General features: G+C 26.8%; 1 protein-coding gene and 2 non-coding genes across 7 annotated transcripts in view; all 3 read left to right on the top strand.

Moving 5' to 3' along the window:
* LOC122719047 overlaps positions 1-15787 on the top strand; it is a 112891-nt gene that overhangs the window by 34564 nt on the left and 62540 nt on the right. For all 5 annotated transcript variants that reach the window (XM_043944573.1, XM_043944572.1, XM_043944575.1 and 2 more), the window contains exon 2: positions 9786-9988. In XM_043944573.1, coding sequence (XP_043800508.1) covers positions 9786-9988 — 203 coding nt within the window. The remainder of the gene's footprint in view (positions 1-9785; positions 9989-15787) is intronic.
* Positions 8621-8692, top strand: Trnap-ugg. The gene has a single exon. It is a non-coding gene; the product is annotated as a tRNA-Pro (tRNA).
* Positions 9046-9117, top strand: Trnap-ugg. The gene has a single exon. It is a non-coding gene; the product is annotated as a tRNA-Pro (tRNA).

The following is a 15787-nucleotide window of genomic DNA, read 5'->3' as shown; positions in this document are numbered from 1 at the left end:
ATATGTATTTATATTTTTAAAGTATTGTTTTATATATTTAATACAAAAATGATATTTTTATTGCAATATCAAACAATCTATTTACAACAGTCATTAGTTTTTATTTTTTTTTATCAAAATATAATATTTTAAAATTTATACAATTATAATTATATTATATTAATATTAATTAATTAAAATTTTATCAATCGTTATTATTATTGTAACCAAATTTTTAATGCTTTGCACAAATTTTTCATATATTTTATTCTATATTTTATGTTAAAAGAAATATTAAGAGACACGAGATTATTAAAAAAAAAATCGAAAAGAAAAATGTTAGGCAATACGTATCATAGATTTCAACTTGTTATAGAATGCTCTTAAGTAAGACATTTTACTTAGAGAGAGAGAAATATTTTCTGCGAGTATTTAAAAGTTTTTGTCGTGAAAAAAAAAAAACTTTGCTTTTTATTCATACTTTGGTCAAAAAAGAAACGAGGCAGAAACCTACTTTATTCTTCGAATACACAGTACATACTTTATTCTTTCTTTTCGTTGGACATTCGTTTCCTTTTGGTGCAATATCTGAGAAAACTCTGTGTCGAGAAAACACAGTTGCGCTATACACACAGATACAAAATTATTCAGCTAATAGGAAGTCTGCTTTAGGCAATTTTCGTGAGTCATGACATTCGATAATTCTTAGTTTCTTTCTTTGTGAAAAAAAAAAAAAAAAACATAATCGCAGAGACACAATAAATTGATTCATGACAATTCGTAATATGTTAGCAAGATACATTCGTAAAGAGGTTATATTTAAAATGTAATTGAAATGTAATTAAGCGTGAAAGAAAATTGTTATCAAGAAATTGTTGTCGAATTATTGCGATAATATATTTTATTCATTTTATTTTATACTAATTTTATATTAATCCTTGAATGAATCGTACACTTTCGCAATTATTATTTATAATCGTTATTTTAAATTCAAGTTTGATGAAAATTATAATTTAGTTAATTTTAGATATTATTATATAAATATATAAATATTGTAAAACATGGATACACGTGTATTGTTAGAAAAATATACATTTTAAATTCAAATCGATTGAAAGAAAGAAAAGAATTGTCTGAAAGAAAATTTAGGATGAACTCGTTGTTTGTCTATATAGTGATGAATTATTAAAGAACACAATTGACAATTTCTTATTCGTTGCGCAATCACATCATGTGGAAGCTTGCTTATACATATATTAATGCCATTTGTAGGCGATCAACGTGTGTCTAATGTTATTTTTTTTCATTTTCCTTCCGTTCAGAAGTCGAAACAGAATGATGAGGAAATTACGCCTACGATTCATGTGATTTGAAGCTATTCAAACAGCGATAATGAGAATGGAATTATTATAATATTCGTGTCATAAATTTACAATCTTTTATGCGTGCATAAAAGTATCAAGTGTCTTTACAAAAGTGTCAAGATGAAGATGTTGAATCACAATTGATTTTAAAAGTCTATGTATCAAACTGTTGCTGATAAAATTTTAATTAATTAATAAATTTAATGTCGACGAATTTTGAAATTTGTATTTGTGTTTATTTAAAGAGATTAATAATGGATGTGTTGATAGTTTTAGATTACAAATTGCAATAAATAAATTTTACTTAATGATAAATAGATAAGATATTCACAATTTCATCTGTTTGCTTTTGTTCTGTTACCTTTCTTGTAATGCCTATACTAAATTATGAAAGTATAGAATTTTATTTTGAGAGATCAATAATATCTCTTAAATTAATATTACTTATAATATCATTACGTCAATGATATTTTTTTTCTTTTCAATAAAATTTGCAAAAGATTCTGAAAAACACTTTAAAAAGTTTATTTTCTGTTACTTTGTCACATTTTGCATAATGTATTATAAGTAAATATACAATATTCCTTATATGTCCCAATATTATTCCTTCAAATTCGATGAACCTTGACCTTACTAGATCACTCTTAACCTCGATTTAAACTCGGGGGCCATCCTGTTAAATAAATCTCTAAGGACGTGCATGCATTTCACGTATATATGCATATTAATATATGCATTTCATAATTACGTTTGAAGGAACGGTGTGTAACGGTTCAATCGAGCGTGAAAATAATTTCGACAAATCAAATCATCACCGTACAAACTTATTTATAGAGGCGGAACCGAGAATAAGTGGTACTCGTTCTTGTTGCATCAATTGTTGCCTCCTCGTCGCCCCTCCTCCTCCCCGTCCCTGATGACCTACACACATCACGAGTAAATGGGGGCAAAGAGCGGGCAAAGAGTCGAGTGTACATGGGTTATCTCATCGAGATCTTTAGAATGAGGTCATGCCGATCGCAATTTATTCATAGGAGGCTATTGTAATCGCCCTGTATCGTTCCTTTTGTACTTTCAAATTTTTGTTTACATTTTTCTCCCCCTATTTTTCTCCTCGCTCGCTTTGAAAATTCTTTCGAAACGAAACTATTCCTTTCATGCAGTCAGGAAGTAACATATTCTTTCCATTCTTTTCGGAGGAATCGTTAATCGGATGCATTCAAGAATTTCTTCTTCCATTCGTGTGTTATTATTTTCGTAAATTTTTTTTTTTTTTTTTCATTTTTTATCTTCTTTTGGTTTGGGATTGTATTTTGTAGATAGATATCTTCTTTTCGCGGATATCTTTGGAAAATGGATTCTGGAGGGGAAAATAAATGACAGAAGTGTATAGTATAATTTAGAAGTTAGATGAAGTGAGATGAAGACGGATCGAAACATTTCTATCTCTGTCACACCGCCTTAACTTGTCTCTGTTTAACTTTTCGACGCAAACTTCAAGCTTAACAAATAATTCTTAATCGATATTTTTTTGTACACCAACTTTTGTTTTATTTTCTGGAACATATAGAAATAAATCGATAAGTGAATCACGCTCATTAAATGCAAAAGAAAAATGTCAATTATCAAAATTTTAATGGAAACGTATTTGCTCTTTTTATGTAATAAACATCCATTTCTGAAAATTGTTTAATATCCTCTTCCTGGCCGATTATCCGAAAACTACTTATTCGAATGGATTTGTCCTTCAATTAGTTTGGATAATGTTGCACTAGATGAAACGAGATGGAGATGGAACGTGACGAAGATAGAGCACTCTATCTCTCTTCCGTTTCGTGTAATGCAAAATTAAATTGCCCGTTAAAAACTTAATAAAATAAACAATTATTTCTACGTACGAAATTTTGTTTTTAATCTTAATTATTTTTAGATTATTTTTCAAATTTTCTATCTATTTTTTTACACGAATCTTTATTGAACTCGTAAAGAATAAAGACCAAAAATATAAACAATCACTTCTCGAGAAAGATCAAAGCAACAAATTTGATATTGTTTGATTGTCTTTCTCACAACAATGGAATTAATCAAGTTTTCTTACGTTTAACTGTATTTGCATTGCATACAATGGCTATTAGCGTTAAATATAATGGGAATTGAATTATGAATACGAAGTATTTGTTTTTACTTATTATTTTAAAATTTTATTTCTTTATTGTACACTTTCGCATGTTGATCGTTTCTCATTAACTTTTAGAATTCGTAATAAGAAGGACATTAATTAGATATCTTTTATTGTCTTGTTTGTTATAATGTGTAAAATAATATCGATAATTAAATCATTCGATTTAATTAATCTGTTCATTCGTTCTATTATTCTTTTCACTTTTCAACAAATATGTGAAAATGAAATTTTAATTATACCTACGTGTAAATAAAGTGAAGAAAAATTACACAGAATTACAGAATTCTAATTATTATATTATAAAATAAATAAACAATAACAGAAATAAGATGATATTTCCAATTTTAGCATAAATGTGGATATTGTTATTATTATTATTAATCTTTATTATTATTCAAAAAAATCCTCGAAAATGAAATCATATAAAATAGAATTAAAATATGTTGAATTAAAAATTGTTGAACATCCTAATATTTTTTTTGAATAAAATTGAATAATGAATAGAATTTATTAGTAGTATATTGAAATTAAAAAATTTCTAATTAATAAATAAATTATTAATCAATAATTAATATAAGATATAACAATAAGTATATAAATTGGAATAAATTTAATTAAAGTTGATATTAAAAAAATTTGTCTTCGATTTATTATTTCATATGAAAAAATTATTCAATAATGAAAAGGAAAGATTCCAATTTTAAAAGAAAATATTATTTGAATTAAAAATTAAAAAAAATTATATTAAAATAATTATTAAAAATTCGAGCATTCGAAATTTGGCTATTCAAATTTTTACACATATAAACCACCTGTATAGTTCATTCGTGTCTAATCAAAAAAATAATTTTAGAAAATCTAGAACTCATCCTTAGCCACTTGTGCTACATAAAGGGAAAATTTCCTGATGCCTGATGATCGATAATAAAAAGAAAAAAAAAAATCGTTTTATTACCACAGATATAATACATTAGCCGACATTATCGTCGAAAATTTTCGTTCATATTTTCTTTTTTCCGTGCATATTTTTTTTTTCACGAAAATTTTCGTTCCCTTCTTCTTCTTCTTTTTTTTTTTTTTTTTTTTTTTTCTCTCTCCATGCATCGACACGGATTTAACGAGGTACCCTTTTCATTATGCGGAGCAAAAGGTCGGTCTGCTTAATGAAGAGCGGGGTACCTAGGTTGGTCGACGTTAATTGGGCGACGGAAGTTCAAAGCTCGAGAGCTTAACCGACGCCGCGCAAAACCGACGACGCCCCCTGCTCTTTTCACGCTGCGCTCGTCGCGAATGCGACATTGTTGGTCGCCGTGGAACCGGTTGGACGTCGTGTAAAACTTGACGAAAAATGAAATTTCCCCCCCTCCCCCGGCACCCATCGTCTCCGCTTCCTTTTCTTCCCTTTCCTTTCCATTTTCCAGAAAGGAGAGGAGCAACCATTCCTGCGCTCCTCTCGTGAAGAAGAACGCGAGAAACGCTGTTACAACGCTGGTCTATCTTTTTTTTTTTTTTTCAAATATCAAGGCTGTATCCTTTTTACTTCGATTCTTGTTTACTACATCTCGATCTCGTGTTCTTCGTGTAAATTGGAAAAGACGATGAGAATTTATATTTATGTTCATTTGAAATATGTATTATATTATGTAGAAGAACTAGGCGATGAGAATTTATTATTGGAATTTATATTTATTAATTATTATTCATTCAGAGGTATTTAAATAAATTATACTCCATCATGTTTTGCGTAAATTAAGTGAAAAAATGAAAATTTAATTACGATGGATGATCAGAAGAAGGATGATCAGATCAGGTTTATTTAATTTTGATCCATGCTGCAACTTTTATTATTGGAAGATAATGAAATAAAATGTAGAAAGTTATATTATTTATTCGCAAGTTAATCATTATAATTTATATTAGCGAAATATAGCAGAATTTATATTTATAATTTTTATTCGTAGAAATTATATTTATTGAATGTTCAAAGTTTCGAAAGTTTTCTAGCTAAATTAAAGTGAAGTTGTAATTGAAGATATAAATGACTCGTTACAAAGTTATTTTAGGCAAAATATTAAATAAAATTTGTATACAATAACAGATTAAGAATATTAAAAAAGTTGATCGTTTTTTATTTGCACTTACTTGATATTTTTTAATTTACAAGTTAAAAATATTTTAAGCGAAATAAGATTTCGTTAATGCAGAATTTGCTGTTACGTCTATTAATATTTATCTGGAAAAATAATTATATAGTATTCCAGTAATTATTCTAGTAACTTAATCTAAAAAAAATATTTTAATTTTCTTTTTATGAAAATTTAAAATTATAAAAAAAATATTTATATTCTATTTACATTAAATCAGAAATGGAATTTATTATTTATTCAAATATTTATTAATCTCTTTAAAATTTTAAACCGCTGAGTTGATAATGTATATAAATTGTAGTTACATTCAAGTTATGTAACATTTAAATTATTCAATCGTGGAATTAATAATTACATAATCCTTAAATTATCGATTTTATCAAGAATATTTAATTGTATTTTTTACAAATTTCTTCCATTCATATACTTATATAAAATATATTTGCAGAAATGAATGCTTTTAAATTCTTATTTATTAATGTTATTTAAATATTCAGAAATATGCAGATAAATTCTTTTCAAAAATTCAACATAAGTTTCATAAAGCTTCTTAAAGTCTTTCTTAAAGACAAGCGTTGAGATTGTACAAGAAAAAAAGAGAATAATTTTGGATATGATTGTTGAAAGTAACTTTACAGGAAAATGTGATCTTCTTGTCTAAGATCCAAAATAATAAACAAGATATATTTATTACACATCTGAATAGCACATAGAATCTTTCTGTTACTATTTCTGTTACTAAAATATTGTAAATATAAAATTTATATAATTTTCTTTCCAATATCTAATTATATAATTCTATAATAAAATTTTGTCAAAATTAAAAATTTGTAAGATTCCAATACACCAATCCAAAATTAATTGGAATCACCATGATAATGTGATAATCAAGTAATTGACTGAAAAATATTACAAATATCTTCAAAATTCGTTTTTCATCAAGAAAAATATCCAAGTTTTATTACAAGATCCTGTGTGATCAGTGATACAGTGGAAACCGGTTAATCGATTAAAAATTCACTAATACCAGAACCAGTTTTAATCTGTTGCCCTAAAAACTGTGTTTAAATCAATGTCTAAAAATAAAGAGACGACGAATATATAATATAATTCTTCTATATATAATATAATTCTATATAATATAATATAATTATATATAATATAATTCTGTTGTAACACACGACAAATTGTCATTTCTTCGTGTCGAGTACACACTCGTACATAATGATGCACGGTTAATAGGTTAAGAGCAATGTTAGTTGATTAATAAACTATTCTAATTGGCGAGAATGATAGAACGTGTCGTTTACCGGCTCAGTGGCTCGTAAAGGGCATTTGCGCCAATTAACTTTCCTTCACGGGGATGCGTCTCTCTCTCTCTCTCTCTCTGTCTCTGTCTCTGTCTCTCTCTCGCTTCACGATGGAATTAACAAACGAAGGCATTGTAGGACAATGCCCAATTCAATTATCCGACCCCGGTAAACACCGGCCAACCAACGTTTAACAACTTTACACGATTTTGTCATTGCCGCTTCGCACAGAAACAATGTTTTTCTTTATGCAGATATTCGTCTGTTAATTAAATTTTCAGACTTCCAACTTGATATTTTTTTTTTTTTGCTTCTGTGTAAAGCAAACTGTGTAATTCTTTCGCGTAACTGCGTATTCCAACTGTTTTACGTGTTGGAAAATGAATAAAGTGATTCTTGTTTATTGTACGATAAGATATGGTGTTTAAACGATTTTTACAATCGGTGAATTAAGAATGTAAATTGTGAAAATCTGATGTAAATTAGATATTCATGGATGAAGCTACGTTGGCTACGAAATGTTTGAAATGTTGGAGAAAGAGAAACGTGGAAGAGAAAAGTATGAAAATTAGAGATTCTTTTCTTTTACCTCTTGTTACTTATTCTTTTTCTTTTATTCATAAATACTTTCACGAGAATCGAGAATTGTTGTTGTTTATCAGTTCTATAAAACCTGTATAAGATTTTTCTATAAATATTCATGACAGCTGTTTAAAATCTATGTTTCCGTGAATCAGTGATGATTTTCTTTCGACAGTTCAAATTTCGATGTTTCGCTCTGATTCATCGATCCCATTTATCGTGCCATTATACGCATTCGTGAAATATTTTAGGAAGAATTCTCAATTCTAGAAACGAAAATAAATATAAAAGTTGATATTCAAAAATATTTATTATTATTTATTAAGTTATGAGCAAATAATTTAAATAAATTTTGAAAATTTTCATTTGTTCATTTTATTTCTTTGATAAAAATTTCATAATGTTTAAACTATCCGAATTGAATTAATAATTTTTATTTATTATTTTTACAGACAACAGAGTTAATTTATCGCAAAAAAAACAAATCAACAAGAATGCTGACGTTCTAATATTATTGACCCATTCAATTTTATCTAAATGAAAATGTTCATTATACAAAGTACTGAGAAATATGCGATGCTCTTGGATAAGTTCTACAAAATGTATTCCACGATAATTGATTGCTAAACTTAGAAAATTGATATGAGATTAAAAACCTATCAAAGAATAACCTTACATATTGTATTTTTAAAAATTCACTTTTTAAAACAAGAATAAAGTGTAGTTTCGAAAACATTAAATATTATAAAATCGTGATATTTCTATAAAATATTTATATAAAATTTAATAAATACTCGTATATAAATGAATAAAAATGTTTATCTCCTGAAAATTCCCTTAAAAATATATATACTTATATTTTAAATATTTTATATTATAACAAAAACAAATTAATAATAAAATAGGCTTCTCGAAATACTTTAATATCAATATTTAAGTTGTTATTGAAGTTTGAAAATAAAGTTTGAATAAAAAAATTATAATAATTAGGTAAAATATTTAAAGTATGACTACTCGTGTTTTTATGAATGTAACTTGGAAAAGCTTTCACCGAGAGGCTCAGTGGTCTAGGGGTATGATTCTCGCTTTGGGTGCGAGAGGTCCCGGGTTCAAATCCCGGCTGAGCCCAGTTTTTTTTTTTTTCTTTTTTAAGTAATTTTTTACGTATAATTCTTTACAATTTCTTTTTAATAAAAATTGTATTTATAACAAAATGGAAATCAAAGAAACAAATAAAATTAAAACAAGCGTAAATAAATGACATTACATCAAAAGAGAATAATTTTTACGCAAAGAAAAAAAAACATATTTTATTAGATTTTAAATTTATACATTTATATTTTTAATATTTCATTTTTTAATCATAAATTCGTTTTGTCGCGAGCAAATAACACGGAAACGAAAATACTTTAAAAAATAATTCGTTATGTAAGTTTATTGCGCGATGGAAAGTATGCCAGCAAGAACGTACAAAAGCAACCGGCTCAGTGGTCTAGGGGTATGATTCTCGCTTTGGGTGCGAGAGGTCCCGGGTTCAAATCCCGGCTGAGCCCGTTTTTTTTTCACCACACCTTTCGATAAACAACTTTTATCATAATTTTATTTATCCTATTTATATCGATTTAAATTATATGCTCATACGTTTCCTCAAAATATAAAAAATTATTCGTAGACTGTGGAAAATTACAGACATATGAATTCTATTTCCTACAGTTTAGAAAGATAATAAAGTTGTTAGTATAACTAAATAATAATAATAAGTGTATGTATCCGGCTGATAAGAAGCCTTTCGAAACGAAATCTGATTGGTCGATTTCTATGAATCCAATGCATTCATAAAAAATAATAGTGACTGAAAGTGTTACATCTTCAGATAAGATCACTATGAACTGAGGAGGGAGAACTACTTCTTACTACACTTACTACGTATAAGTAACATCTCGTTAGTCATATTTCTTTATAATATTTTCCTCCTATACATTAGATTCAAAACGTGAATCGTGAAACGTAAGATGATGCAAAAAAAAAAAAAAAAAAAATATAAAACAATGTACACAAAATACTTCGCTTAATAAATCGTCGTCTTGAAGATTAAGATTTTTCGAAGAATTCTCGATCTCGTAGAATCGAAGCAATTTAACACATGATTCAATAAATCACTCGGTATCAATGTCACCCGTTAATTGACTAAAAAGCGTTTGTTGTTTATCTATTATTACAGGCCCAGCACCATGGCGGCTGAGGAGGGTGCGCTGAGTGGCGGACTCGGGGCGAAATTAAAATGTCCGACCCCTATATCACGCTTGAGGGTGGAGAAGATCGAGGGTGGCCTGATGGTAGCTGGGGTTGTAATAGCTGCGAACTGCCAGATTGCTCTTCCGGCATTCGGCTTCCTCTTTATGCTCGTCGGCGCTGTACTCACCGGTTTGTATCCTCCTCCTTATTGTTTTCATCCATGTAACACGTATATATATATATATATTCTATATTTGATATAATCCATCCATTGTACTCGACGTATTTCCATTGTATCCGTTAATATCGGAACGAATGGAATAACAAAGGATCCTTGATTATTAACCGATTTTATGAAAATGTGTTTCATAAAAAGTATTTAATAAACTGGACAGATCTCCGGAAATCGTTCGTTTGTATTGTAAGGATTGATCGGCATTGTTCCGTTTTTGGTAAATGTTTGTGATTGAACAACGTATATTGTGAGTACAGGTTTAATTTTATTCCGTGGGAATAATTATTGTATTCATAATTTCGTAAACGATAATTTGCAATACGTGGTATAATATAAAAAAATTTTGGCGATTCACTCATCGATGCGAGTATTTTTGCTGTTATTTAATATTATGCATTTAATGTTATGTTTATTAAATAAATAGAATTTATTTAATTCTATTAATTGTGATGAGTTAATGTTTTAATTTTTACTTTTCAAATTTTTGATTAATTCTCTGTTAATTTTTAATTCTCATTTTTAAAATAATTTGTATATAAAAGATAATAATCAATATATATATATATATATATATACACTTCAAGATTTTAGATACTATAAAAGAAAAATAATTGAATACAAGTTGTATTTTTTTTTAAATTACTTCATTTGTAAATAGACATTTAATAATAGATTATTCATAATAGACTATTAATAGATAATTATAGATGATTCATAATAGACCGTTAGATCGCTTTTCATTCATGATTTCTTAATACAGTGTACGAACTTCTTTTGTTTATTTTGTATTATTATTTATACATAAAAATGGAGTATATTTCTTTAAAGGAATAAATCTATTAAACTGCCACTCTAAAAAAAAAAAAACATTTGAGGATTTCAGGCAAAGAGTTTTCTTAAATTTGTTTCTGATAAGAGGCAACAACGAATGTCGGTCAACTAGGCAATAACCGTGTTGTTTCTTCTGCATCATGAGTTTCGTGAGTTTCAACTATAACATTTGCGTTGTTATTTTTTTTTCATAAAGCTTAAAACTGCAACAGTTTCGACGTTATATCGTTTCTTTTAACGTTTCTTTCGCGTGTTCTTTACGAATTAAATTTTAACATTTGTTAAATTCTCGTTATGTATTCGAATTTTAGTTGTGATTAACAAAAGCTTGTTTTAATGCAACTTTGTTTCAGAAGAATAAATTAAATAACTTTCGTGCTTTGAACATGTATATTTGTCTTTTTCTATTTTCTTTCAAATGATGAAATTGATTAATTATAATACATAATATCGAAATTATTAATTTTATAGAATATTTAAAAAAATATCAATATATTTGAAAAAATTTATAGCTATATAAATAAATTTAGTTTAATTACTTTCTACTTTATCTCGTTAAGTAAAATATCATGTTACGTGAAATAATTTAAATATACAGTTAAATAATCAAAAAGAAGTATTCATGATTAAATATTTAGAAATTAAATTAAATTGGAATAATTTTAAAAGAGAAAATATCAAACAAAATAATTAAACAAATTTTTATTCAATTTAATAAAAATATATTTATGTATGAATTCTACGAATTTTATTAATAGAATTAAATGTAATTGTAGAAGTAATTGTAGAATTCTTTTTGTAAATTTTTTCCCAAGTCTAATACAATTAATAGCCTATTAATATAAATTTTATTTCATTTAACTTTTTTAAAATTATTGAAAATATAAAATATAATAAATGATCGATGAAGATCACTAAAAGAATATTTACTAAAATGTCGTAATAAGCTTATATAAGCGATAGATCTTGGAGGCATAATATAATGTAAAATTGCTATATATTGGTCGAAGAGTCATTCAATATATTGTACTTTCCATTTCGGAGAAAGTATACGGGTTGTGCACATTATAATAGAATTATTATCTGCGAGAAAATAATGAATATTATAAGTTTACAAATTCTCTGCTATCATAAAAATTATATAAAAATGGTAACAGTAATAAAAAGAAATTTTGTTTAAAATTGAAAACAATAATTGAAAAATATATAAATTGTTAACATGTCAGAATTTTTATTCATTTGAATGAATTTATCATACATATACTTGTACAATATATATATATATCTAAAAAATATGAAAATTTTTATATTTTACTTATATGTATTTATTTCGAAACTTATCGTTTTTAAAATTTATGTCTTGTAATGATAATCTTCTCTCAAAAGAAGAGGAAGAAAGGAAATACTTTCAGACAAAAATTATTTTCTTTGTCTCGATATATTGAATCCATTCCAAAAGATGAGAAATAGATAAATGAATACCAGAATAAAGATTAATAATAAATTTTTAGGTTAGATTAACTTAGAATACATTATTTGATTACTTTAAAAAAATTTTGACTTGAATATAAATCAGATATAAATTTTCCTCGTAAATATTTAACATTTATTATTAAATTTTAATTTCTAAAATTTATTTTTTATTTAATATTTATTCATATGCAATATTTATTCATATTTATATATTTTATTATAACTATAATGCAAGATAAGTTATAGAATTTTTTTTTTCATAATCATATGTATAATTAAATTATGTATATTTTGTCGAATACATGTGATTCTGTATATTTTTCAGTGATAGTATTGTATTTATAGATATATATATCTACATTCTATATCTAGAATATATGAAACAGATAGTGGCACGAATTTTTCTCACAGATGGCGCCAATATGTAAATTCTTTTCGCAATATGGACACATGTAAAATTCATTAATTTTCGATATACACGTTAAACAACTTTTACTTAAACATTTTTTATATTATAAATAATTTCGATATTTCAAAGAATCGATTTAAACGATTCTATAATGAAAAAAAAAAAAATAGGTTTTATTCATCCCTCGCATATATTTTTCTTAAAAAATATTTATTATTCTTATTATTATCATTTCATGTACAATAAAAAGTATTACGAGGCAATAGAAATACTTTGTTTTACTAGGCTTCTTAAGTCTGTATTAAAGATAATCCTTAATTACTTACTGATAATCCGTGACCTATTTACAATGGAAACTTCATTTGTAACCTATCTTTCGTATTATAGAGCATAAATACACGTGTACGGTATTATACCGTATAAAGTTTGTAAACTCAAGATTAACCTAAACTTAAAATTAAGTATATAATATGCTGTGGGACACACAACATGGAGAAGCAATTTTCTACGAAGTTATAATGTCGTTACATCATGAAATGAGCATAAGAAAATATTATTCAACTCTTTTTCATCAATATATCGTGTTAAGATTGCTCGTTACGTAAATTGTTAATCCCTTGTGGCAGATTACAATTTAATTCTTATACCTTTTTTTTATTAATCCGTTGGGAGAGAATAATTTCGTAGTCGTAGAAATGTTTGAATTGATTTGTTAAAAAAGAAAAAAAAATGAATCAACTTATTGACTGACATAACTGTACTTAACCAATGAAATATTATTTTTTGCTTTATCAGATTGCCATATGTTCAATGTGCAAAAGAATAAGTACAACGAAGTGTTCTGTTTATAAGACAGAATCGTGTTAAAATAACTCAATCGTGAATTTAAATCGAAGATCCGTACAGTTATGAAATACTTATTTATAACTGTTACCGTGTTTCTTAACATTTCTTTCAGAGTTTTTGTTAGAATAAATATTTTTATCTATTTTTCAATGTTCAAAATAATAGACATTTTCTTGTGCAAATGAAAATAAAAAGTTCAACCATTTATTTGTAAGTTTTGAAAATCAAATTTTACTTCGATTATTTCTTCTATCGAATATCGTGGATCTTTATTAATATTTTTAATATTAGAATTTAAATTTTAATTGCCTTTTAATTGCAAATTTAACTCTAAAGCATAAATCCAGAATATAAATGTTCTAGCTTCCACGAATTTTTATTTTTTAATTTTATTTTTAAACTTCTTCGTGTATCTGAGTACTTGAAAAAAAATTTTCAAATTCATTTTTCTATATTTTCAATTCAATAATTCAATATTATATATTTTTAACATTTTGTTCCAATAATTAACATTTACATTTCAATGTCATTATATATTCTTCATATATGAAGAACATATCCAATGTTAATTTCGAATTTTAATTCCATTATCATGGTAAGAAAATTAGTAATTACATCGTTAAAAGAGACTATATTGTACAATTTAGATAATAGAATGTTCGATTACTAGAACGGATATTAAGTCGAGTCCCCACTCGCATCGGTATTTATTGTAATCAACAAAGCTATTCAATAGATCCAAACAACTAGATTAAACCCTAATGTACACGAGCGATGTTTTTTCGTTGAGATATCGTTGCAATATCATCGATTATACGTCTATCTTCATTTTTTATTTAAGAAAATGGAGAAAAACATCGACGATCGCAACGACATCGCGCGGTAAAAAATCATTTACCCTTATTTTGCCTTATATTCGAGTCACATGAAAACCGATCGATTTACCGACTGATGTTAATAAAAATTAATGATCAAAATCAAATTTTCTTTTGATATTCGATAAATATCTGAAATTCTGGGAATTCGTGATCGATAATAATTAGATTTTGCTATTGAACCGTTGAATTTGATTACTGAAAATAGGGATATATCACAAACGATTGGTTAAATTGTTCGACCAATCAGTGTCGATTAAGAGATGTCGACGCGATATGGGGACGCGGCTTTAGAATATTTGAATGATAGATATATTCGCATCCACTTGTCTTTGTTAAATAAATTACATGAGCTTGTTAAATAAATTACGAGAAGCGTAATTAAATATCTTATTAGAGAATGAGAGAGGATTAAACTCGAATGCCAAAGAGGCAAAACAAATTGGAAATCGTATCGGCATAATAAAAATGTTTTCAAACCGAAGATTCTTCACGGATCTGACGGAAGCCTCTGTCGTATTTGCGAAATTGGATTAGCTGTGTCGAACAAGAAGCCTTGTTTCTAAGCTAGCTCGAGCGACCAAGTCATTGGAAATTGGATTGATCGATTCGCAAAGAAATCACTGCGTCAATCTAGCCACATGTGTACCAGGAAATAAATGATGGGCTTCCCGTGATCGAACAATCGAAGATTGTTCGAACGATCGATAAACATTGAGCCACGTGAATGTCAACGTTTGTACAAGGGTGAGAAATCCATTTAAAGCCATTAATTCTTGCGATCTTTTATTATGCAACGCGGTTACAAATCAAACGGATACATCGTTTACATACTTGGAATTCGTTAGGGTGCAATCGATACGACGTAATTCCCCTTTTAATCTCTGCGCTCCTCTCATGCGAGTTTAATCTTTTAAGAAACCTTTCTCCATGTTAAAGCTTGTCAGTGAGATTAAATTCTCTTCTCTAGTTTTTCTTTCCGTAGAAAATCTCCAGATATTTTACATGAAGTGAAATAAAATGTACAAGCTATATATAATAATATAATATATAATAACATAATATAATATAATATAACAATATAATATATAATATATAATATATAATAATAAGTTCAATCAAGAAGAAAATTAGAAAATTTGCGAATCTTTAAAGCTATGGAATTCTTTTCCATTTTTTTATTTCACTTCATTCACGACAGTTTAATTGCAATTCATTTAGTTCAATTAATATTTCAATATACAAATTTTAAAAATATATTATTTTATTATCGCTCGAATATATAACATCTCTCAGATACGCATCTTTAAGATATTGAA

Source organism: Apis laboriosa, unplaced genomic scaffold, assembly GCF_014066325.1.
Source record: "Apis laboriosa isolate Shangri-la unplaced genomic scaffold, ASM1406632v1 scaffold69_cov144, whole genome shotgun sequence".
In the NCBI taxonomy this organism is placed as follows: domain Eukaryota; kingdom Metazoa; phylum Arthropoda; class Insecta; order Hymenoptera; family Apidae; genus Apis; species Apis laboriosa.
Note: the sequence above shows the minus strand (reverse complement) of the source record. Positions and strands in the feature narration are given on the sequence as shown.